The sequence below is a fragment of the Poeciliopsis prolifica genome, unplaced genomic scaffold (genome assembly GCF_027474105.1).
Source record: "Poeciliopsis prolifica strain line A6 unplaced genomic scaffold, Auburn_PproV2 SCAFFOLD042, whole genome shotgun sequence".
Classification (NCBI taxonomy): domain Eukaryota; kingdom Metazoa; phylum Chordata; class Actinopteri; order Cyprinodontiformes; family Poeciliidae; genus Poeciliopsis; species Poeciliopsis prolifica.
In genome coordinates, this window is record NW_026562417.1 from 3,181,660 (window position 1) to 3,204,336 (window position 22,677).

The 22,677-nt window shown below is 42.1% G+C and overlaps 1 protein-coding gene across 3 annotated transcripts; it reads left to right on the top strand.

Annotated features, from left to right (window-relative positions):
* Positions 1 to 999: 999 nt before the first annotated feature.
* On the top strand, positions 1,000 to 22,144 carry gas2l3 (growth arrest-specific 2 like 3). Of its 3 annotated transcripts, none has more exons than XM_055055439.1 (9): positions 1,000 to 1,098; positions 11,430 to 11,485; positions 15,379 to 15,565; positions 16,343 to 16,461; positions 16,540 to 16,681; positions 17,757 to 17,820; positions 17,906 to 18,047; positions 19,306 to 19,410; positions 19,745 to 22,144. In XM_055055439.1, the coding sequence occupies exons 2-9, from the start codon at positions 11,462 to 11,464 to the stop codon at positions 20,975 to 20,977; spliced, it is 2,016 nt and encodes a 671-aa protein (XP_054911414.1). In that variant the 5' UTR covers positions 1,000 to 1,098; positions 11,430 to 11,461; the 3' UTR covers positions 20,978 to 22,144. The 3 variants fall into 3 exon arrangements, with proteins under 3 accessions (XP_054911414.1, XP_054911415.1, XP_054911416.1); XM_055055440.1 differs by lacking the exon at positions 1,000 to 1,098 and adding an exon at positions 9,479 to 9,701; XM_055055441.1 differs by lacking the exons at positions 1,000 to 1,098; positions 11,430 to 11,485 and having other exon boundaries at positions 15,479 to 15,565; positions 15,725 to 16,461.
* The last annotated feature ends 533 nt before the right edge of the window (positions 22,145 to 22,677 follow it).

Sequence of the window (22,677 nt, forward strand, 5' to 3'; positions counted from 1 at the left end):
GAGACATAATCATGCCTTTTTTGAACAGGTACATGTTGGACAAACATAGGTAAAAGTTCCTTTCAAACCTTCAAGTAGCGAAGCAACAACCAGACCATCCCACTACCACCACCGTGCTTCAGGTTGCCATAGACTGCCTCCACAATAGCAAGGGTGCGACTGAAACCCAAGTCTGACCTACTTCTTCCCTTCAGGACAAAACGGTCATGAACACAAGAGTTTGATGTGAATAGAACCAGCCTGTTTACTTCAAGTAGGACGGCGGTTCATTTTACACGGAACAGTTTGTGTCTCTGTAGCCACAAAGAGTCCTGCTGGAAGTCAAGGCTGTCAGTGTGGAAAGAGAGTTTGACTAAAAGCAACGCTCACAAGTAGAGAATGAACAATAGTGTGTGTCTGGGGTGTGTGTGTGTGTGTGTGTGTGTGTGTGTGTGTGTGGTGTGTGTGTGTGTGTGTGTGTGTGTGTGTGTGTGTGTGTGTGTGTGTGTGTGTGTGAGAGAGAGAGACTGACATAATAACAACAGTTTAACTATCATGAGCTTTCATATGAGTGACAGCCATTTCTGATACCTTTGGAAACCTCTTTTTTTTAATTAAGGGCAAATAAAAAGATGTTTCTCTAAATTTATTTTTTTTATTATTATTATTATTATTATTATTATTATTATTATTATTATTTCTTTACAAACCTCGTGGTAAGTGTCCGGAAAAGATTGTGTCACGTGTAAAAGAAACTAAAACTGGCTTGTTTTGTATATTTTTGTTTGGATAATTAGGCCTACATTATTTCTTCAACTGTCGCACATTGATCTTGCGGCATAGCACAAGAGCTGAATGAATTTTATTGACGTGAATGGGTTTCTATCATCCAATTAAAACGACGCTCAGGTAGGCCAGAGGTCCCGCCCACAGCCAGCCTCTGCGCTCCGATTGGCTGTTTCGAACAGCGCTCTCCATTAAATACACAGCTGGAGCAACAGAGGAGAGAATGTGAGTAACTCGATAATTGAAGCTCCAACCGAAAACTTCCAGTGAGGCAAACAAGCATCCACTGCCAGCTGTGTCGCGGAGGTTCGAAGCTAACTCACGGCGCTGCTGGTGAGTTTATTTGCTCTTTTTTCGACTGAAAAGGACACGGTTGGGAAGATGCTGGAATTTTCGCCTGTGTGAAAGTTTCCTCGCGAGGAAGCCTCGTGGAGACTTCTAGCATCTGGAACACCGAGGAAGAGTTGAAAGCTAAGCTAAAGTGTGTGTTGGGTTTGCCATGATATTGAAACACGTTTGTCTCTACGTGTTACTTTGTGTCCACACAAAATGGAGCATTCGAGGAGTTCGGTACAGTTCTGGAACGTTTGAAAGGGGTCTTTCTGGTTTTATTCCAATAAATCTGGGGGTTAGCTTCCTAAATAACTGACTAAACACTGAAAACGACTGACGTTTAAATGAAGAATGTTCTGCTTAAACCTAATTTCCATCCATATTTCCCCGCCGTCTCCGTTATCCATCGTCAGCCTCGCCGTTTGGTTCTGACACGTCTTTACTTGCATCTGTTGCGTCTGAGCCGCTGACTGAAGCCTGTAGTATTTACAATAATGGCAGCTAGCAAAAACTAAATGGGTAAGAGGATCAGTTGTTTACTAATACATGTTTAATCTGTTGCCAATCTCTGCTGAGCTGTTCTATGATATCCTGTCTGGAATTGTAATCATGTAAGATTTTTTATTTATTTTTAATCAAAGTCCACAGTGGCTGGTATGTTTCTTCCTCTGGGTGAACTTATGGAGCCAGAACAATGAAGATGGGCTGTTTTTAAGTGGATGAAATGCTGTTGTGTGACAATCCTGGTTTCCTGTTGGAGGAAAGAGGATGGAGTATAAGGATCGACAGGTGCTTCCTGCAAAGAGGTTGTCTTCAGGGAAATGCTAGACATGCATTATAATCCAGAGCCTCAGCCTGCATGTCTGTAACTTATTGAATGTGAATTTGATCATTCTGCTGTGCTGGGCCAGGGACATGGGGCACATCTAGAAGTTGCAGGACGCTAAGCCTACGAGACGTGTCTGAAAGTTTGTTCTGATGTTCACTTGCTAATCTGTCTGTCATTGAACCACCCAGACGTCTGTCCCTCATTCGTCCATCCAAACAGATTATTATTCCTTGTCCTGTCTGTCCTCCCATTTGTGCTTCGTCTGTCAGTCCATCCATCAGCCTTTCTCCTTTTAGTTTTTTTTCCTTCTTTTTGCAGACTGCATATTTAAAGTCTGATCACTGGGAAACGATCTGCCACAAATCAAAACCTTATTCCTGTATTTCTTTGATTCAGCATTAAATTCTAAGCTACAGAAATATATGGAAGTTTGAGACTGGAAATGTATAGAAATCTTCTATGGGTCCACATGGAACAGGTTTGTTCATTCTTCTGAACTTGTCAAAAAGCTCACAACCAATTAATTATCACTTATTCTATAGACTATTCTGACGATCAGTGGGATTTTAAAAAAAAAGGCACATTCTGCATACTTTTAATTTTCTTATGCAGTATGAAACAACAAAATAAAGAAATACATTTTTTTATTTCAATACAAGAATGCATTTTAGGCAAAAAAAAGAAGTTTCTCTTTAAGAATTAAATAAAACATTTGCATCTGAATAGATTTCTGATATTCAAAAAAGATGCTTTTCGCAGTTAAATGACAATCAGCAGAATGTCAATTTTTATTCATCTGATAAATGTTCAGAATATTAAATTTATTAAAATGATTAATTGCAGCCCAATTTCAGATGGGTCAGTTTTAAAGTTGCAACTTGAACCTCAAAATGTGTCACACAATTTGTACATTTAAATGTGATAAACATGTCAATAGAGTAATGCAGCACTACCCCGTACCCACCTGTTTCTGCACACTGTTGGTCAGCTGGTTGAAATGAGGCTACCAAGATGTTCAAATGATCACAAAAAGCACAGATTTTAGGCATTTGGATGCATTTTCTGTTCACAAACACAGTCGTACTCGCTGCCAACTTTACGTGCATAACTACAGACATCTTGTCTTCTCTTTAACGCATTGCTTTGATAAAACATGGACAGAAACTTGTTGGTTGGAGATCAAAACTGAAATGACGAGTTTTGAAGGAAACGGCCTTGAGAGGCCTGGGTTATTCCTGGGTTTTTATTGTAGCAGCAATGTAGAAACTGATAAGTGTTTGGCAGAACAACACATTCTTAGTTGGTTAAAGGACTTGGAATTAAATTTTTTATCAGAATTTGCTAAGTATTTCCAAGTGAGGTCCTCCTCCAGATTAGATTCTGTACAGTAAGTCACTGTTTGAGACAAAGCTGCCTCTGGTTGCCTCTTCATAATAAATGAGTAGGAACCTCATTTCCATCAATCTTCATAATCGCCATCTGCTTGATCTTTGGCATCAGGCTTCACATGTAGGACCTCCTAAAGCTAAAATACACACGTACACACACTATCGCTAAATACGTCCCCACCACCGCTCTCCTCCTGAGGCTGAAATCCCAAATTAATGAGGGGTAATCCCAGATTTCATCATCATCCCATTGTGTTGGCTGACTGTTGCAGTCCATATGTCCCTGTATTCATGTTTAACTCATTAAGTTGTCTTTGTCTCATCTGGTGCTGCTTCTGTGAACATTTTCAGCTTCGAGTACAAATCATATCATCCAAAGACTCGCAGATTCTTCAGACAGAAAATCTATAACTATTTGTTCGGCGACACTTCCAATATTCATCTATGGCTTTTTCTTTAATCTGATTTGATTTGGCAAAATTGGGTTCATATTCCAGTCTTGTTAAACTGGAATCATGCCATTGAACACTATTTATGCTTGTCAAATCCATCTCACCAGCTCTGTTTTCATTTTTTTCCTTTTAATTGTACAATTTGGCATTTTGGAAATAAATTGGCTTAATCGCACCAAATCTGAAAACTTGCTTTTCATTTCAAGTTTTGGGGCTACAATGAGGTGAGGTTTTTTTTTTTTTTTTTTTTTTTTTTCCCTGTATTAAAATTGGTTTGTTTTGCAATACTGCATCACACAATCAACAACTGGATTTTGTTAATGGTGAAGACGACATGGACCATTTAGCGGCATGTTGTCTTATTATGTGAACAAACTTATTCTCTTATTTTAGTTGTGTTTAATATTTAAAAGAAAAAGTAAAATTGTTTTTTCTTCTGACATTAGCAGAATATTGGTAAAGATTAAATTGTCGTTTTGTCACGAAAACGCAACTATTGTCACATGCTGTCAGTTTCTGCTAGCATAGTCGGTAGGCTTGTCACAGTAAATTGCCCCAGAAATAATCGCGATAAACGTTAATATTGTTTTGAAACAATTTTTCAATGTATTGATGATGGCAAGTTGTCCATTTGAAAAACCTAATAAACTTTAATTTTGTACAGAGAATTGCACTTGGACATTTTAAATATCCAAAATAAAACACAAAACTTGTAAATGGGGAAATGAAAACATAAATAAAATGGATTTTTTTTTTTTTTGAAGGCACTGCGCAGGTCGCCTAAATGACATACAATGCGTGCAGTTTCTCCAGTGAATGAGTCATTTGAATGTTTGACTCTGGAACTTTGAGCCAATTCCTGATAGCTGCATGCAAACATTTAATTCAAATATTGCTGCTATTTTCAGGAGCTCCTCTGTTACTGAGAATTGGGTTTAACCACCAGTCTCTTCTGTGACAGTGCTTTTCTTTATATACTCCAGTTTCTGCTCACTGACCTACAGTTTTCCAAAACAAATTACGGTAAAGATTAAATCCTCCCTACATAAGAAGTGCCTATGACTTCTGTGGGGATTTGATTAGATGTAGTTTGAGTTCACCTTAATAAAGCTGGTAACTTGGCAACACCGTGACTATTTGTTTGAACATTTGATTACTAGCAGAGGTCTGGCCCAGTTGAACAGCATTTACATGGCGTCTCTTCACCTGAAGCTGCCATGAAGGAATAAAATTGCTTCCTTTTTTTTTTTTTTTTACTGTTTTAGTTCATGAAAGGCAAATGTTGCGTTGACTTGCAAACTTTCCGCTTCCTTCCAGGATATGTTTGAGTTCCTGGTTTTGTGTTCCTGTTTTTCTTATAACACACAAGGTGATGCACTTTTCTCTCTCTCTCTCTCTCTCTCTCTCTGTTTCTCTGTCTATATATATATTTGGACAAACGGAACTGACCAGCTGAAGTAATGCCAGTGGAAAGGTAAACGGTAGCAGTTGTTGAGCCATTTGTTGCAACGCTACAAATGGCCGACCTGCTGGTGGAGTTCTGTGGAGTTTCAGACCAGAGACGGTTCATGGCAGAAATCTTCCGAGGCCTGTCGCACTCTGAAACATCCCATAACTCTAAGGTGGATGGACAGGACTTCAGAATTGGAAAACGTTTGGCGTAAAAGTCAGGTTTTGCAATCAGCTGTCCATGACAACCCAATGTGCAAAGCCAGGTTCTGTTGAGAGCTCACCAGTTTACAGGCCTCAAAGTGAGGATTGTAACACCTTGTGAGGGCAAAAAGAACGTCTGCTCTTGATTATTAAAAAAAATTGTCTTTTAAAATGTAGATTGGAGATGTTTTGTCTAAGCGGATCTTGAATTCTATGAACATTCTCTACCAATCTGGAAACAGTTTCAAAGGGAAGATATTTACTTGAAACAAAGCTAACTGTTCTTACCAGATGTGTTTGGTCGTTCGATTAGAAAATGTGGGGGTGAGGGGGTTGTGCTTTTTTGTTTTTTTCCTTGTCTGAAACCCAACAACTTTTATGTCTGCAGCACTTACCGACTCAATCATCTGTTTGTGCGTTGACTCATTCTCAGACTTGTTTGTGCAGGATGCCGTTTACAAGGCTCTCTGGTGGGTTTACTCCACACCAGCATGTCTGGAGTCGGCCTCGTTGTTCCTGAGTTGGCACTGAGAGATTTTAATATCCAGAAGCTGACTCTGATGTAAAGCAAGCCATGGATTAGTGTCGTCAAATCAAAATTGGATCGGCAGGTGGGGCCCACTCATTCAAGCCTTTAAGATGGGCTTTACTCATAACGTCCCACCTCTAAGGAGAGGCTACTCCAGTAAGGACAGGAAGGTTGAATCCAGTAGATTTAATCCTCTGAAACTTCAAGTAGAGATGGAAACACCTGGGGGCTTAATAACTTTAGAGTAATTGAAGCTGAGCTGTTAAGTTCAGGGACATGATTTCCTTCCTGAATGAATGAATGAGTTTCCTCATAGACATAGTTCAGCCAGGCCCCATCTGCAACAAAAAGGAGCAGGCCTGGCTCTAAACGGCTGCTGCTCTGATCGAGTAATTAAGTCCAGACACAAAGGGCTCAGCAGGAAGGAGTCTAATAGAGAAGGAGCTGCTGTTCTCTAGGGACCAGTTTGGTCCAGCAGGACCCCTCTGGACTCCAACAAAGGGGGTTTACTGGCCCACTCCCACTCAACAAGGATGTCGCTCAGTTATTTATATACTGAGCGACAGGTTATTAATCGAGAAGAAAATCACAATGACCTGATCAAATCCAACATTGGAAGTATGGCTATAAAGCTAATGGGAAAATTACAACGGACTATTAGGGCCACGCTAAGAAGTTTAAAAAAAAATAATTTTAACAAAATCAAAGTAATACGATAATAAAGGCATATTGCGACTATTTTTGCTTGTATTACAACTTCTCATAACATGAATTTATGAAATATTGCCTTCATTGTATTATAATTTTGTTCTTACTTTTTTGACTTACCTTCTCACAATATTATAAAATCATATGGTACTATGACTTTACACTTGAATTATTTCTATTTTATTCTCTTATGATTTCTCGTAATTATATTAAGACTTTATTTGCAATATATTGATTTCTTGTACTACGACATCTTGTATCATGCCCTTGACTTCTCAAAATGTATTCAGTTCTCAGATTATTGCAACTTATTCTTTCAACTTTTTTCTTGAGATATTGGACATAAATCGAGATTTGACTTTACACATATCGGCTTTATTCTTGTAATTTTATTTATTCTTAGTATGGCCCTAATACTCTGTCATTAAAACAATAAGCAATTTAAGAAAATTTGCTCTAATTTTTGCTTCCTACCTTAGGCTCACACTTGCATGATGTCATACATAACACACTAATAATTCAAATGTTTACCGATGAAACCTGGAGGGATGGAAAGCCTCAGGTGCAAATCAAAAGTCCATCACCGCCTGGACCTTCATTTATTACGTAATGCCCCTCTTCTGCGTTTCTGCACGAGCGCCTGCATGCTTCAGCAGATCGCTGCGGGCTCCCTGATTGTGCCACGTGCAGTGTGTTTTGGTGACGGAGCATCGTGGATGTGCTTCACTGTCTGGAATAGCCCCAATCCTCTTAAACGATTATTGGCTACGACGAGAGAGCAGTGAGATGTATGCGCGTGTTAAGTGGGAACACACGGATGTCTTCACCCCCACTGAATACTAAAGAGCACAGACAGGATCTAAGTTTAGTTCAGGCTGCAGGGGAAGCCGGGGCTCGTGCCGCTTACTCTACCGTAAACTTAGAACTGTTCAGTCTGAAAATGTCTGTAATTTCACTACAGCTTCCTTCCCCAAAACCTGACTCTGGTCGTTCTCTGGCAGTTTAGTCTGCTTATTTCACTCCACAAACCCTTCTTCTTTAGGAATGTGGTGTGATCTGGTTTGAATGTTCCAGCCAGTCCTTGATCACTTTTCTTCTTTACCAGTTTGACCCTTTCTTACCCAAGCGTTGCTTTCATTCCTTCCCAATTTATTCTCTGGACAAAGCACTGGTCTCAAGGTACATAATGATATCTGGGTATGTAGTCCTTTTAATGAGATGCCAGGGAGAGTGTTGGTTTCACGTTTCTTTCTGTTGGATGACAGATGAAACCAGATTGACGGGGTTTGGGATAATCATCCATTTCAGCCACATTGTGAAACATTGTTGCTGGCATGGGGGAAGCAAAGCAGGGTGAGCTGTCTTCTGAAGTGAAATTATTAACTGGATTTTAAATGACTTGTTACAAATTGAGTTGTATAAAACTAAAAAGAACTTTCTCTTTAAACCCTTTTGGTAATTGAGCGTTTATCTGAGTCCAGCCTTAGTCTTACCCCACTGGTTATCTTTTGTGCTCGACTTAAGCCGTAACTGCTGAATAGAAAGGGTGGGGGTGTCATGGGAAATCACTTGAGTGTCAAAAGGGAAATGAACCTTAGAATAAAGCTATCACTGTGTGGACATGTTTGTCAAATGACCTTTGAAGAATGTGCGTGGTAGGTCTCCATGTCGATCCATGCCCTTTCTGGGGTACCATTCTCAGCTTCGGCAGCATAATAAAACCATTTCTTTTGTTTTTGTCTCCTCCTCTTCTCTCTTTGCTTCAGTTCTCCCACCCTCCTCTGCACTTGACATTTGACCGTGTGTGTGGGTCCCTTTCATGCTCCAGATGCACACAACTGGAGTTCTTGCCAAAGATTCGTCCTCTTTTCCGTCGTTGTTGAGCGGTCACCACTCATGAAAGCCTACACAGCTTTCTGGATGCTTCTCTGTTGGAACTCTAAAGATCTTTCTACCACTGCAAACCCTGAGGTGGTTTCCAGAGACTTATCTGGTATGATTATCATCATACCATGTTTCCATTACAAATGTGTGCAAGTCTTTGTCCGTTTTCTGCAAATGTCGAGAAAACAGAATTGTGCAATTGCTGCGTTTCTGTTTAATGAGAAATTAAATGAAAATCAAACCCGAATGAGTGTTCACAAAATGTCATTCAAAATCATGACAGGGAGAGATGTAGGCATTTACGGGAGTTTGTAATCATCCAGCCATGGTGCTAGCATTCAGACATTGGAGTGACAAACCTCTTGTATGTGGAAGTTTACATATTCATGATTTTAGGAAAATTCTACGTTTGAACACTGAGGTGTAGACCTAGAAAGGAAAGGGTTTTTTGGTTTTTCAGCCACTAATGTGGCTGAAAACGGAAGGCTGCTGGAAGTCAGCTTACCGTATTTGAGCGGTGAATCTCAAACAAGCCTGCAGTCACTAGAGCAGATTTAAACATCTGTGGCAAAGCAAACACCTGACTCACTCGTAGGAAGTCACGTGCGCTTGCCCTTTGCGCCTCAAGTTTGCTTGTTCTGCAGCAGCTTTGTTTGACTCCTCGGTCCAGACAGAGTTCAAACCGGGATGTGTGGTTTGGGGGGGATCTAGGAGGAAGCAGCAGTAAATCACCTCCTCTACTCCATCTCTTTCCGTTTCATTGCATCCCGATCGGGGAGTTCCTGGGTCGGAGATGAGACTGGTTAAGAAAACAATGGCTGCTTTGTGAAAGGGTCCCGCTGTGATGGGATTGGTGGGGGGCACATAGATGGTCAGGATTTAGTGAAGCGTAGCCACTTCATTAGTTAGGGTTCCCCTTCATGCACCTCCTCCTCTCATCCTTTTCTCTCTCTCTCTTGCTCTCCCTCCCTCCGTCCTGTCATTCCCTCGCTGGCATTCCCTCCACTCAGTTGTGGAAGCAGAGGCAGGAGCTGCTCCGGCTGAACATATCTGAACACTGTGCAGGGACCCGACTCGGTTAGTCCACGATGTGTCCAATAGGCTGACAGGAGTTGGACGCTGGACAGGTTTTTTTTAGTAAGAGTTGTTTCTGTTCTGCGGTAAGTGAGATGATGTCAGACTCTCCCACCTTCTTGCATCTCCTCTTGTATAATTCTCTGTTTAGGTTTTTACTTCATCAGTCCTGTTGCTCTGTGCTTTAGTCAAAAACATATCTGAATGTAGCACAAGAGTTTTTGCTCCTGATATTCCTAAATCTGGGGTGAAAGCAGATTGTGGGGAGGGGGTTGGTATTCCGGGACTATTGTCTCAGCTGTGTTGACCAAATCAGCTCTGTCATTAGGATCTGTGTGCTCGCGATTGCTTCCCCACACCCACTCAAACACACTCCCCACTGGGACTCTGGAGTGTCGGGGGTAAGACTGGTGTGGGAAAACTGGAGAAACCAGCTGTGTCACTTCCTTTGAGAAAAGTTTGAAGGTTCAGTAAAAACAGATGCTCCTTTCACCATTTGATGTCATGAGTTTTAAACTAATTTAATCATTGTAGTTACTAATTATTCAGAGTTAATTAGATGATTTTGAGCATTTTAAACATTTGTGATTCTAGAAGAAGGCAACTGAGTTTTACACTCTGCAACACCATCTAGCCTGAGGAGTGTCAGAGCAAACCGGTTGTCTGATCGGTACATTTACATAGAACAACAAGGCTGTAAAATTGGGATGATCACTCTGCTTGGTCATAACCTCCTGAATGACTAACATGGCAGTTTCAGAGTTTGGCATGGGCATCCTACTGAATACTTACTGCTCACAATTAAAATGTTGATTTATTTTTTGTTTTTTTATTGATATATATATTTTGTTGTTTCAACACACAGCAGGATGTATCGGATCTCATTTTAATAAGTAACTTCCTTCCTGGTCATTCATTGATTTAAACAAAGTGGGCTCAATAATATCATTTGACCTCATTGGAAAAGCAAATTGATACATACACAAACTCAGTTTTCCAAGTCAAGCTTATTTTTATACAACAAATTATCTTGCTGAGGAATTTTCACTGCCTTTCAAAGAAGTTACAATTTAAAATCTTTTGAAAGTGGAAGGTACAAAACAAAAAAAATTTTTTTCTTCTTTTAATTCATTTTCTTGGTAAACAGAACAAACACCCAGTGACTTTCACTCGAGCACATTTTGCCACACCCATTATGGAAGACTGAACTAAATAATGCAAGATGTTTGAACATTAGCCTTTGAGAATACACACAAAAAAGAAAATCCAGACAGATCTGTCAGAAAACGATGGCCAATTGGGACATATTGTTTGCAGATGTTTCAGTTGTACAATGATTTGTAGGTCCCTGTTCCATAGAAATCAGACTTAATTATTTTATTGGAATATTTTGTGTACTGGCAAGAAGAGAAACATTTTGTAAAAAAAAAAACAACCTTTTTTTATTTACATTTTGTGAATTTCAATCAACTTCAACTTGACTGTTTCAGCTGAAAAGTTTGGACACAGTTGATCTAAACAATGTTTGATTCTTCATGTTTTGTAGCTGCTGGTGGAAAACAAGCTTTTCCAATGAATTATAAGCCTGGCGGGCCACAAGACTTTACTTGTGCCCACCAGGCTTAGTATTTATATTTGCCTTTGAGACATTTTTAGGAGGTGTTGGGTATTGTTGACAATGTCTTCCAATAATGCATAATTGCCTAGCGATATCTTCAAATTTGCTGTGAACATCAAACTGCCCTTAGACCACCAGGCTTAGCAGGTTCTCTGGGGAAAAACTCTGGCCTAAAGATTTGTTTTCATCTCGACAGGATGAAGAAGTGAACTTCTGGTGAACATAATCATGGCTGTCCAGACTGGCATCCAGGTAAGTTTGTTTCCGTCAAAAGTTAAGCTGGAGGACCACAAACTGTCACATTAGTAAGGGGAAAAATATACATTTATTCAAAAACTATCTTGGTGTTTCAGTTCAGATCTTTGCAGTTATCCAGACAAATTAAGCAGCTGCTTTGAACCCACCTGTGTCCCAACATGCCATGCTGCTGCTGCTGTTATGCATGTCTGGCGTTCCTAAGCTCCCAGCCGTTAGTTGTTTCCCCCCTCTACATCTTGTAGGGAGTGGGCGGAATGCTCCTCACTTTTTCCCTTTCCCCTCCCAGCGATGAATCGCAAGTCGTTCCCAAACCCAGAACAACAAGCGGATCAAGTTACAGCCTTGTCCCAGTTCGACACCTCCTCGACCGGCGCGCTCCTCTCATCTGCTCTGGAAAAACCAGGACTCTCACATTCCCACCACAGTTGGATTGTGGGAATGTAAAATATGCTTCCCAAGTGCTGATGGCATAACATGTGGCGGGAAGGGCTGCAGCACAACACTGATGTTCTGCAGCTTTAAAGGCAGCACATGGATCCTAAAGCTCATGTTACAGTCTGTGGACGAAATGGCAGCTTTGATTTTACTAATCGATGTTTTTTTTTTTTGAATGTTATTCTGGGTCTGGAAGGTGAGCTGTGAGGATGCAGTGATGCTGCAGCCTCACTGCGCATATAGAGCACAGTCAGATCAGATATCTGCTCAGTCATGCTGAACATGTATGCATTCATGGAAGTAAAACTACAATCTGTAATGGGAAGAACTGCTGCAGAATCCACTGGAAGTTTTAGTTTGGGCTCCGTTTGGTATTTCCAAACATTAAGACCTTTATAATTATACTACGAAAAGGGATTTGTCCCAAAGAAATCCAAAGCTTTACAATAAATGTTGTAATGAGCATTTTAGTACGTGATGTGAAAAGCACTAAAGTAAACAGATCAGGCTTAGTTTAAAGGTCAGTTAGCAGGTCATGGGAAGTGGGAGGAAACCAGCTTGAAAGCTGTGAATTTTCTTCTTTTGAAGCAAATTATTAGAAGATGGAATATTTGTCACGTTGAATAATACTGTGTAACTGATTGTTGTCGACGCTGCTGTTCAGATAATTCATAGACATGCAGGAGGGGGAGGAGCTTATGATGATCTTTTTTAGAAAGTTTTGTTGTACTTAGCTTGAGCCACTTAAGATTAAACCACCTTTAATTAGTGATTAAAGGTGGGGAATGTTTCAGGATCTGGGGCGTTTGTGTTCTGGATTATGAGTCCACATTCCTGAACCTGGTGAGATTAACTCAGACTGGCTCTGTTCCACTGACATTTAGATTCCAATATTAAGCTGTTTTCACTTTCACTGTGAATATCTGCAGTTGTCACAAGTTGGATTTCCATTTTATTTTCTTCTTAGAAATGATGTGACGACACACTCAAACCATAATTTTGGTCTTTGAGATAAGATTTTAATACTTATTTTCTAGATCCAGAATGGGTGTGTTGAAATTTTGAGGGTGCATAAAACAAACGGGTCATTCAATCTTTCTAATTTTTAAAAGTGACTTAAAGATTTTGCTGTCTGTCCTGTAATTTATACCACAGGGAAAGCAGAAAGTTTGCAGATTACTGATCTAAATACCAAAAACTGGCTTCTACTTGAGCTTTGAAAAAGTAGCAAAAGAAGTTTACTTTCTAGGGTGAAAGCATTCTCTGTAATCTTGCGTTGCAACAAGTTCTTTTTAGCGTCATTGTGGAGAACAGACTGAGGTTAAATCATCATATCGACCTCAAGGTTCTGCTCCACTGAGGCCTGAGTCGCTCCCAGCCCAGCAATCTGGAACAGAACAATCTGCTGCGTCGGTGTAGAACGGCCCGTCTTTTCCTCTGCCCAGAAGGTTTCCTGTTTTTCGGCCTGGGCGACGCCATGAATTCACCGCCTTGTTCAGCAGCACAACAAACCATTGAGCTGCGTGTCTCAGCAACGCCCGATCACATGCGAACGACACCAAGATTAAAGGCCGTATCCGATGCAGATGTCAACAAGCTGCATGGCAGGAAGAGGAGGGAGGAGGGTTAAGGGGGGGTCCATCAGCAGCTGGTTACGTAACGTGTGGAGATGTCGGAGTGGACATCTGCAGCTGATTCTTGGGTTTACCCCTTCGGATTCCCTGGAAACTGGAAAATCAGCCAGCGCTTGGGAATGTGGAGGTCCCCTGCTTCTCAGTCTGAGTTTTACAACTGTGTATTGGGGCCATTGTAGATGAAGGGAAGAGAGTACATTTCCATGAAAAAGTCATATTTTTCTTTTAGGGAAAAAAAACAAGAAAAATTGATCTCCAGAGGTCAAAAAAATCATTAGAAAAAGACTTGAGTTTTAAGATTCTGAATTTGTTTTCTTCTAGAAAATTTTAAGATGAATCTCAATTTCTAGAGAAACCATGGAAATCTGAAACTCAGAAAATTTCCAAAAGTTGAAAAATTTGACTTTAGAAATTCTGAGATTCAGCTCAGACATTTTCTGGGGAAGGGGGAAAGAGTAAGTTTTAAGAGTGTACTTTTTTTATTTTTATTTTACATTTCATTCAAAGCCATAAAACTGAACTCCTGACTGCTTCCACATACACTTGGTTTCCCTGTGTGACAGACTTTGAGTGACCAGATGAGGATGCTGACTGGGTGAGCCAGTGTGTGACAGCAGGGATGGATATGATCAGACGTTGGCTTCAGGCACAAAGAAGCACATGTTAAGAAAGTACAGCAGTATTGGATACATATTGTTGTTTTTTCAGATGAGACCCAAAATAACATGAGGCTGTGCAGAAAACTTATTGATTATAGATGGATAGAGATGAATTTGTGGTTTTAAGATGGCGTAATCACAGTTACTAGGTCAGGTTTGTGCACAGATTCTTCAGTAGCACTTACATGCAGCACTGCGAAGGCTTCACTCTGCATGGACGGTTCACTAAATATGATCCATTAGCGTTTCCTCACACAAGGAGGAGAAAACTGAATATCATTTGTGCTTTCGTCTTACAGAAAGTAACATTTTATTGCAATATTCTGTGGTACTGTTCCAATAATTGTTCCATTTTCAGGTAACTGTATGGCTGTGACTTGACACAGCAATCATCACCCCACAGATAATAATGAAAGGTTATTCAAGAGAGACGTTTAAGTCGCATAGTAAAGGGACTTGTATCACAAAACTGCACACAGTAACTGCTTTTAATCATATTTTCAAATTTGATATTCTTGAGCCAACCGTGGTGAATTTGTCATCCCATCAAAATTCTTATAAAATAAAATGTAGTATCATGAGGATCAGTGCAAGAAATGCTTACTTGTAATGCTGCAATAGGAACCTGAATACCATAAAATAACTGAAAATTATAACTCTAAGAATGTTGGGTTAAAAATGGCTAATTACTAATGGGAAGAAAGAGGCATTTAAGTAACATTTGGCTGCTTTTATCTACTGTCTGTCACATTTGTGTTCCCACAGACAAATTTGGACCACAAGAAAAGGTTGACTTTAACTTTATTATATCTCTTGGAGACCAACGTTTTAAGTTCTTGTATTTGCTGGTTGTGCAACAAGGCTAACGACCTCCAGTAGGAAGTTATTGGCCAACAAAACCAGTTAGAAAAGTTACCATCTGAAAAGAAAAGTAATTAAAAAACATACCTGAAATTATTTAATTTTTGTCATTTTATTAAATGACAAAAGCCAAGTTCCTGTATTTGCCAGCTTCACTGTAAGACTAACAAATGCAAACTGAATTTCTACCAAAATCAGTTTTGTCTGTAAAATGACCTCTTTTAGATTTAAGGTGTTTTTCCTTTTTTTTCTTCTTTTTTTTCTCCCAGCTCAGTAGATTTTTGTTTCTGTTCTCCAGGTTTGGTTCAGCGAGAAGTTCAACGCCCCCCTGCTGAGTCCCAGGTGCCCCCGCAGCCCGTTGGCTCAGCGGCACGGCCCCGGCCTCGCCAACGTTTTCCAGTATGACCAGTGGCTGGCAGTCCGCCACGAGGCCACGCTGGTCCCCATGCAGGAGGACCTGGCCATCTGGCTCAGCGGCATGTTGGGTGAGTTTAACTTCCACACCAGCTTCTCCTCCCACTCCTAACGGTTAATTTTAGTTTTTTTTAGTTGTTTTTACACAACAAGGTTGATCCAATCAGTTTTCCATCTGCCTTCAACAGTAGCTGTGTGTGTGTGTCGGTGTGTGTGTTGTCTGCCAACAGTTCCCCCCCAGAGGCCAGGAACGTACCGATAAACTATTGACGTGGCTCTCGTGTGTAACCAGTTTTCGATGCTGTCATTTCCAAGCGTCTCTTGGGGAAACCGCAGAGCGGAACAGAATCCTTCAGTTTCTCCGCTGCTGCCATTATACGGATTCCCATTGTCCATGTGGCACAATGGAGCAGTGAGGAACCCGAAACTGACTCTATTGTTGCTGAATCAGGGTTTCACAGCCCAATGTTTGGCTGCTAACACGAGGAATGTGGGCAAGTACTTGGCGCTCAACGTGAGTTGGTGCTCCTGTGGACAGGATGGCCTGCATTTCAGGTTTTGGATGTTTTAAATGGCGAACGACAGGTGGGATCAATGGGATAAAGTTTCTAGCCCTGAGGCTGAGCCCTTTGTCAGGTGGAAGTCGACTTTTGCAGAGCAATCTTTGTCACTTGGTGCGGCCGTATTATTCCCTTGGCTTTGATTTACAGCTGAGGTAGCGTGGGAGCGCTTGAGCCCCTTGGAGGAGGAAACGGCGGCGTTTAATGTGGCCTCCTGTTCAGGAACATGCAGAGAAAGGAAGATATTCCTCTGGTTTGTACCTTTTAACCTTTCTGTGGTTTTTCCAGGGGAGGAGGTGAAAGCCGAACTGTTTATGGCGGAGCTGGATAACGGCGTGAAGCTCTGCCAGCTGATCGGCGCCCTGCAGACCAAGGTCGCCCAGACCTGCCCCACGGCGCTACCCAAGGTACAAAGTGGAAACACGGTGAATGTTTACTGGAACGTTCCCCGTCCACATTAGTTTGACGTTCCGCTTCCCGTCCAGCTCTTCCCCACCAGAAAGGTGGCCTGTAAGCGCGACGCCTCCCCGGGTTCCTTCTTTGCCCGGGACAACACGGCCAACTTCCTGGCCTGGTGCCGGCACGTCGGCATGGACGACACCTACCTGTTTGAGTCGGAGGGCCTCGGTAAACACCAGGACACGTCCAACCAGAAAATATTTCTGCATTCAGGTCAAAAGGTTTTTTAGAGAACATTGGTGAACAAAACGACCAAGGCGGTATTTATTGGCTGCTACGTTTAAGTTGCGGCTCGTTATTGTCGGATGGAGAAAAATGGGATCAAACGGAGCAGATCTGAGCTGCAGTGTCTGGTTAGCTGGACCTCCTAGTGGCTTAAGGGGATGTGATGGAGGGAGCAATCGCTCTAGAGTTTGATCAACTCTAATGAAGTGATCCCACATGGGTTACAGTCGACTGCCAGTCTGGTAGGAAACCCAAACAACTGCTGCTGTAATTATTTTTTTCTGATCGGAGTTTCCCACCAGAGAACCTGCTAAAGCCATTGCTTGAGTCATTCGGACAGCCAGCCAACAACCTGCCGTGGTTTTGAGTTCAATGTTTTATCAATGTGTTCCAATAACACCCAGTCATATTTTCAAATTTCCTGTCAGCTTTAAAATCTTAAAAATGGCAAACATAAAGAAATATAATTGAAATAAACTTTTTGTACTTCAGTAGTTTCACCCCAAGTAAAGTGTGTGTATAGTTTCCATTGCAAATGTGCACAAACTTTGTCAATACTCTACGAATGTTGAAAAAAACCCACAACTTTGCAGTTTCTGTGTTTCCAGTAATTACAGCAATTAAAATCGCACGTGAATAAGTTTGTTCACACAATAAGTTGTTGAACACGCCACACAATCATCCTCCAACTACTTCCTGTCTTCTTCTTCTTTGTGGTTGGTGCCTCTGGTGACATCTGGCATGTGACTTGTACGATGTGGGGAAAAGTATTTCCACTGCAGTTTTGCAAAATAAACAAATTATGTATTTATATGGTCAATGGAAATGCAGTCACTGGCGTGTATCTAAAAATAAAAAAAAAGATTCTTAGCCTGGCAGGTGGGGGAGTAAAGCCTGATGGCCAGGCTTATAAAACACTTTGTAAATCAGATCAGGGCTTTCTCATTTAAAAAAAAAAAGATTTTTAACATGTTTTTTGAATGTTGCCTCTTGCTAACGGTCGTTTTCTCTGCTCCAGTGCTGCACAAGGAGCCTCGCCAGGTGTGTCTGTGTCTGCTGGAGGTCGGCCGGATCGTCTCCAGGTGTGTTGGCCCCTGTGAACGTAGAGCCTTTGAGTCTATTTCTCTTTGGCGCCACCTAGTCCTGATTCGTTTCCGCCTGTCCCAGATACGGGGTGGAGCCGCCCGTGTTGGTGAAGCTGGAGAAGGAGATCGAGATGGAGGAGACGTTGCTGATGACGGAAGAACCTCCCGCCGCGGTGAAAACCTTCAGCGTGTGCTGCCAGCACGGGGCGCTCTACCAGCCAGAGGTGAGATCAGGGCCCATTTCCCCGCGGACGACGGCAGCTGACCCACGTGACGCCCCGCCGGCGCGCTGACTCAGTCACACGTGCAGAGCCACGTCGTCACACACATGCGGGCGAAGACATTGAAACGCTTTTGAAGGGGGGGCTGCGGAGCCGGTTGGATGGGTTTACGTATTTAGTCTGGTTCAGCGGATCAGAGCGCAGCAGCAACAGTCGGGTTGATAGTTTTTTGTTTTTTTTTTTGGTTGTTGGTTTTTTTTTCCTTCCCAGAGGAGACAGCCGCTCTAAAAATAACCAGTCAGTGAAGCGAGAAATGGCTTGGATTAAAAATGGGCACAGTTGGATTAGTCATATTCCCAAATGCATCTGGTTTTAACTGAGCTGTTCATACTTTGTTTTTTTTTTCTCCCAAAGGTATTTATTTCCTATTAACTTTTGCACATTTTGTCAGGTTTCAATCTCAAAGTTTAATGGATTTTCTGGGCTAAAGACCCAAGAAATGCCCCAAGCTGATTGGTCAATGAAGGAGAGGATTATTCATAGGAGCTGAGTGGCCTGATGGATCTGGAGGAGCTGCAGAGATTCACATTATGCCCCTGCAAAACATCTATACAGAAATGTTTAAAAAAGAATTATATCCAAGTCATTTTTGTTGGCAGTTATCTAGAAGCGAGAGATTCAGCAAACCTGTGAAAAAAGATGCAGTCAAATGCAATTTTTTATTTTTATTTTTTTTTAAGCTAACAGTGACATTTGACAAGATGGTGGCATTATGGGACATAATGAGGAGAATAGTGGACATTATACACATTAACTGTTTTCATGTTCTGCTAATATTGGAAAACCAATAATTTCACAATTGAGGTGTTTCCATGAAATTAAAATCACAGATAAAAATCACACAAAAATAAGTTTGTTCATGATGCTTCAGTTAAAAAGTGTGCTGCACTGTGATCCTCCCACCACTTCCTGTCTCCAGCAGCAACATGTGACTTGTGAAAAAAGTGTTTCCATGGCATTTTTATGAAATAAACCAGTTTGAGGTGTTTTTGTTGGGGTTTTTTAACGCACCCAAGTATCATATAGGACAATCCTCTGGTTAGCGGAAGCACAGCTATCGTCCTAAGATTTGTTCCAACACTGACCATTGAGCATCCATCCATGTCGACTCAAGGGTTCAAGGATCAGTGGTTCAAATACAGACAAACTGTTTCTGTGAACATCACAGATAATAAATGTATCTTCTGGTTTGCTCCTGTAGGAGCTCGGCATGGATGACCCACCCTGTAACTGCTCCAACAAGGTGTCCATAGAGTACCTGTCAGAGGGACGATACAGACTGGGCGATAAGACCATCTTCATCAGAGTGAGTACCTCCGTCTGTCCGTCCTGGTCAGTTTGAACTCGGCTCTGAATGTTTGTTGTTGTGTCAGAGATTAGCCGCTAGCTGTTGCGTCCTGGCAGCTGCGGCGGTGCCAAGCGCATCGCCGCAGGCCGTGGCTGGACGCATGGAAGCTCATTAGCCAATAGCAGCGGATGGTGATTACATCACAACTCTGCTGCTATTCAGGGCACAATGCCTCAGTGCAGACGGGTTAATCTGCATCCGCTATTTCGGGAGCTGAAGTGAAGCAGTGGCTGCTTGCCTGACAGCTCGTGGTGTGGACTTTGGGATGATGTGAGAATGTTTGTTCCCTCAGATGCTGCATGGCAAACACGTGATGGTGCGAGTCGGCGGGGGCTGGGACACCCTGAGGGGCTTCCTGACAAAATACGACCCTCTGCGGGTGCTGCAGTTCACCACACTGGAGCAGAAGATCCTGGCCTTCCAGAAGGGCCCACCTGGTTTGGGCGGTCACCGTGCCAACAACGCTCCACCTCATATGGACCCTCTTGCTGCAGTTAATGGCCTCATCTCCTCCTCTGCCTCCTCCTCTTCCTCCTGCTCTTCATCAGCATCTGCAACCCCTGCAGGACAGAGCTGCCGCTCATACATCCCCTCCCCTGCCTGCACCCCCATCTTGGCGAGGAAAGGTTCTGCTGCTGTACCGAAGAAGGACCTCCAGACGATGCCGTCCTCCCCCAGGAAGCCCACCCAACTCCCCCTACCCGTCCCCACCAAAGGCTTCTCTTCTCTGCCCTCCTCACCTGTGAGTAGCTCCTGCAGGTGGACCCCCAGCCCGGGCAGTCAGCGCAGAGCCCTGACTCCATCAGCTACCCCGGTGGAGCCAAGCTCCACCTCAAAGCTGAAGCCCTGTCCACATGGTCCTACCACCCAGCCCAGGAGCCCGGTCTGCCCTGAGCCTTCCTCCAAATGCCCCAAGCCTTCCAGCCCATGTACCTCCCCCACTGCTGGGCACATGTCCCGTCCCACCACCGTATCTGCCCCCAAAGACGTTAAGCCTTCCTCGGGCGCCAGCCAGCGCTCCCGCCTTGCACAGAGGCGCCCCGGCTCGCCGGCGTCACGCCTCCGTCTGGAAACAATCAGGAAGACGAGGGTGGCCACAAGGACTGTGCCGGTACAAAAAGCAGAACCCCGGCAATCCCCGACCCCCTGCTCCCAGGCTGGCTCCTCCCGTGCCCAGACCCCCTGCTCCCAGGCTATGTCCCCAGTAACAGTAACTTCTATCTGCTCCACGTCAAAGGTTAAAATCAAGGTGGCCTCTGCCATCCCTGGGCCGGTCCCAAGTATTGCCTCTTCTTCCTCTAAAGGTAATCAGAAGGCCCCCCCCATAGCACAGAGGACTGTGAGAAAACCAGCAGCTGTAGGGAACCTCAGCACAAAGACGACGCTGAAACCTGAAGCAGCGACAACTCAAACCACAACCTCTCAGAGAAACCCAGTGAAGGCTGCAGAGAAGATCCCACAGAGTAAGGCCAGGAGTGACAAGCCGTACTTTGAAATGACCACTAGGAGGAAGCAGAGAGCCTGAAACAGCGCCCTCTTAAGGCTTCATGAAACCAGCAGCACTTGTTGGTGCTCAGACTTTATACTTTATTGATCTCATCTCTAATCCTTGTTTCTGATCATGTCTGTAATTTTGTTTTTGATTATTTTTTTTAATGTTTATTTAATAGACTTTAATTTTTTTTTATCTAACTGTGGTCTCTTTCTAGAGATCAGATTTAAATTTATTAAACTCAAACTTGCACAATGTTTACATTTAATTCTGATATTTAAATCATAAATGGGTTTCAGAGGGAAATTATGGTCAACGTACAACATGAAACTTTTTAGACCCAACTGATGAATATCGTTGGTTTAAGATAAGTTTTACATAAACTTCTGTTACCAAAGTTGAAAAAAAAATGACTAGAAATCATGCTTGAGTTTTATTTTTATTTTTCTGAGATTCCAGTTTCAGCTTGTGAAAACGACTGAATTTCACCTAAAAAATAATCAACGCTTCAGTTTCTCCACATTTTGTCTCAACCTAATTGCAAAATTAACCATTTTTCATATTCGGCTTCAACTTTAACTCGTCTGTTTGCACAGTTGCTGTTACAGAAAAACCTTCCCACAGAGTGAAGCTGCCACCACCGTGCTTCACAATGTGGGAAGGTATTAGCCAGATGGTGCCTTTTTTTAAAATTTTACTTATTTATTTTTTCCCCCTTCACTCTGGATCAAGGCTGCAACATAAAGTGGAAAGTTGGCTGTAAATACTTTGGTTGTTCTGAACACCAGATCCTGTTAATGGAGGCTGTTATTCCAGATTCCTTCCTGTTTTGTGCCTTTAAATAGAAATCGTTCATTTCTTCTCTTTCCCGTGACTCTGAGTGGCTGCAGAATGTATGAGGCCACAAGGTGGTGCATCGACACACTGTGGACACACTGTGTTGACTTGCTTTTTGATAGAAACTACTGATCTGATGCCTTTCCTTTTTTCTCCTGAATCAAAAACACTGAGCAAACAGCATTTAGAGCAGAATCTACTTTGTAGAACTTTTTTTTTTATTTTATTTTTTTGTCAAAATTTTTTTTGTGGTCTAAAATTCTAGTTTTTTATGGTGTTTTATCAAAATTTATTTCTTGGCACTTTATAGAAACCTTATGTTTGTTTTTGTCTGATTAATAAATGGATGTTGGTTTAAAATCATTTACTTTTTCTTTTTTTTTTCTGCGCTTCTTAAACTGAGAACTTTGACATTACGAGATTTAGAATAACGATAAACTCAGCTTTCTGCAGGTTGGTCATAGAAAGCTGGAGTTTGACCTTTACAGGTGATCATTTTTCTGACCTCTTGTGGTCATAACAGAAAACTGCAAGTAAAACTAAAAAACATCAAATTCCGATTTTTCTTTTAAGTAATGCGACCTGCGTCATGACAGACAGTCTGAACAACACAGGTCGGATTCTTTTCAAATGCGTCCAAACATCCCAGACACATTCATCCGAACTGAATGTCACTGATACTCAACAAATCTCACCCTGATACATGCATGCAGGACACTTTCAAGTCTTTTGCCCTTTCAGACTGCAGAACACATACAGGTCGAACATGCGTGGCAGTGTAAAATGGCCCTGGCAAAAATAAATTTGACAAAATAAATACCGGAATTGGGTCATTTCAGTCTGCAGTGTGAACGCAGCCTTAAAAGAAAAAGCCTAAAATCCTGATTTCACATGAC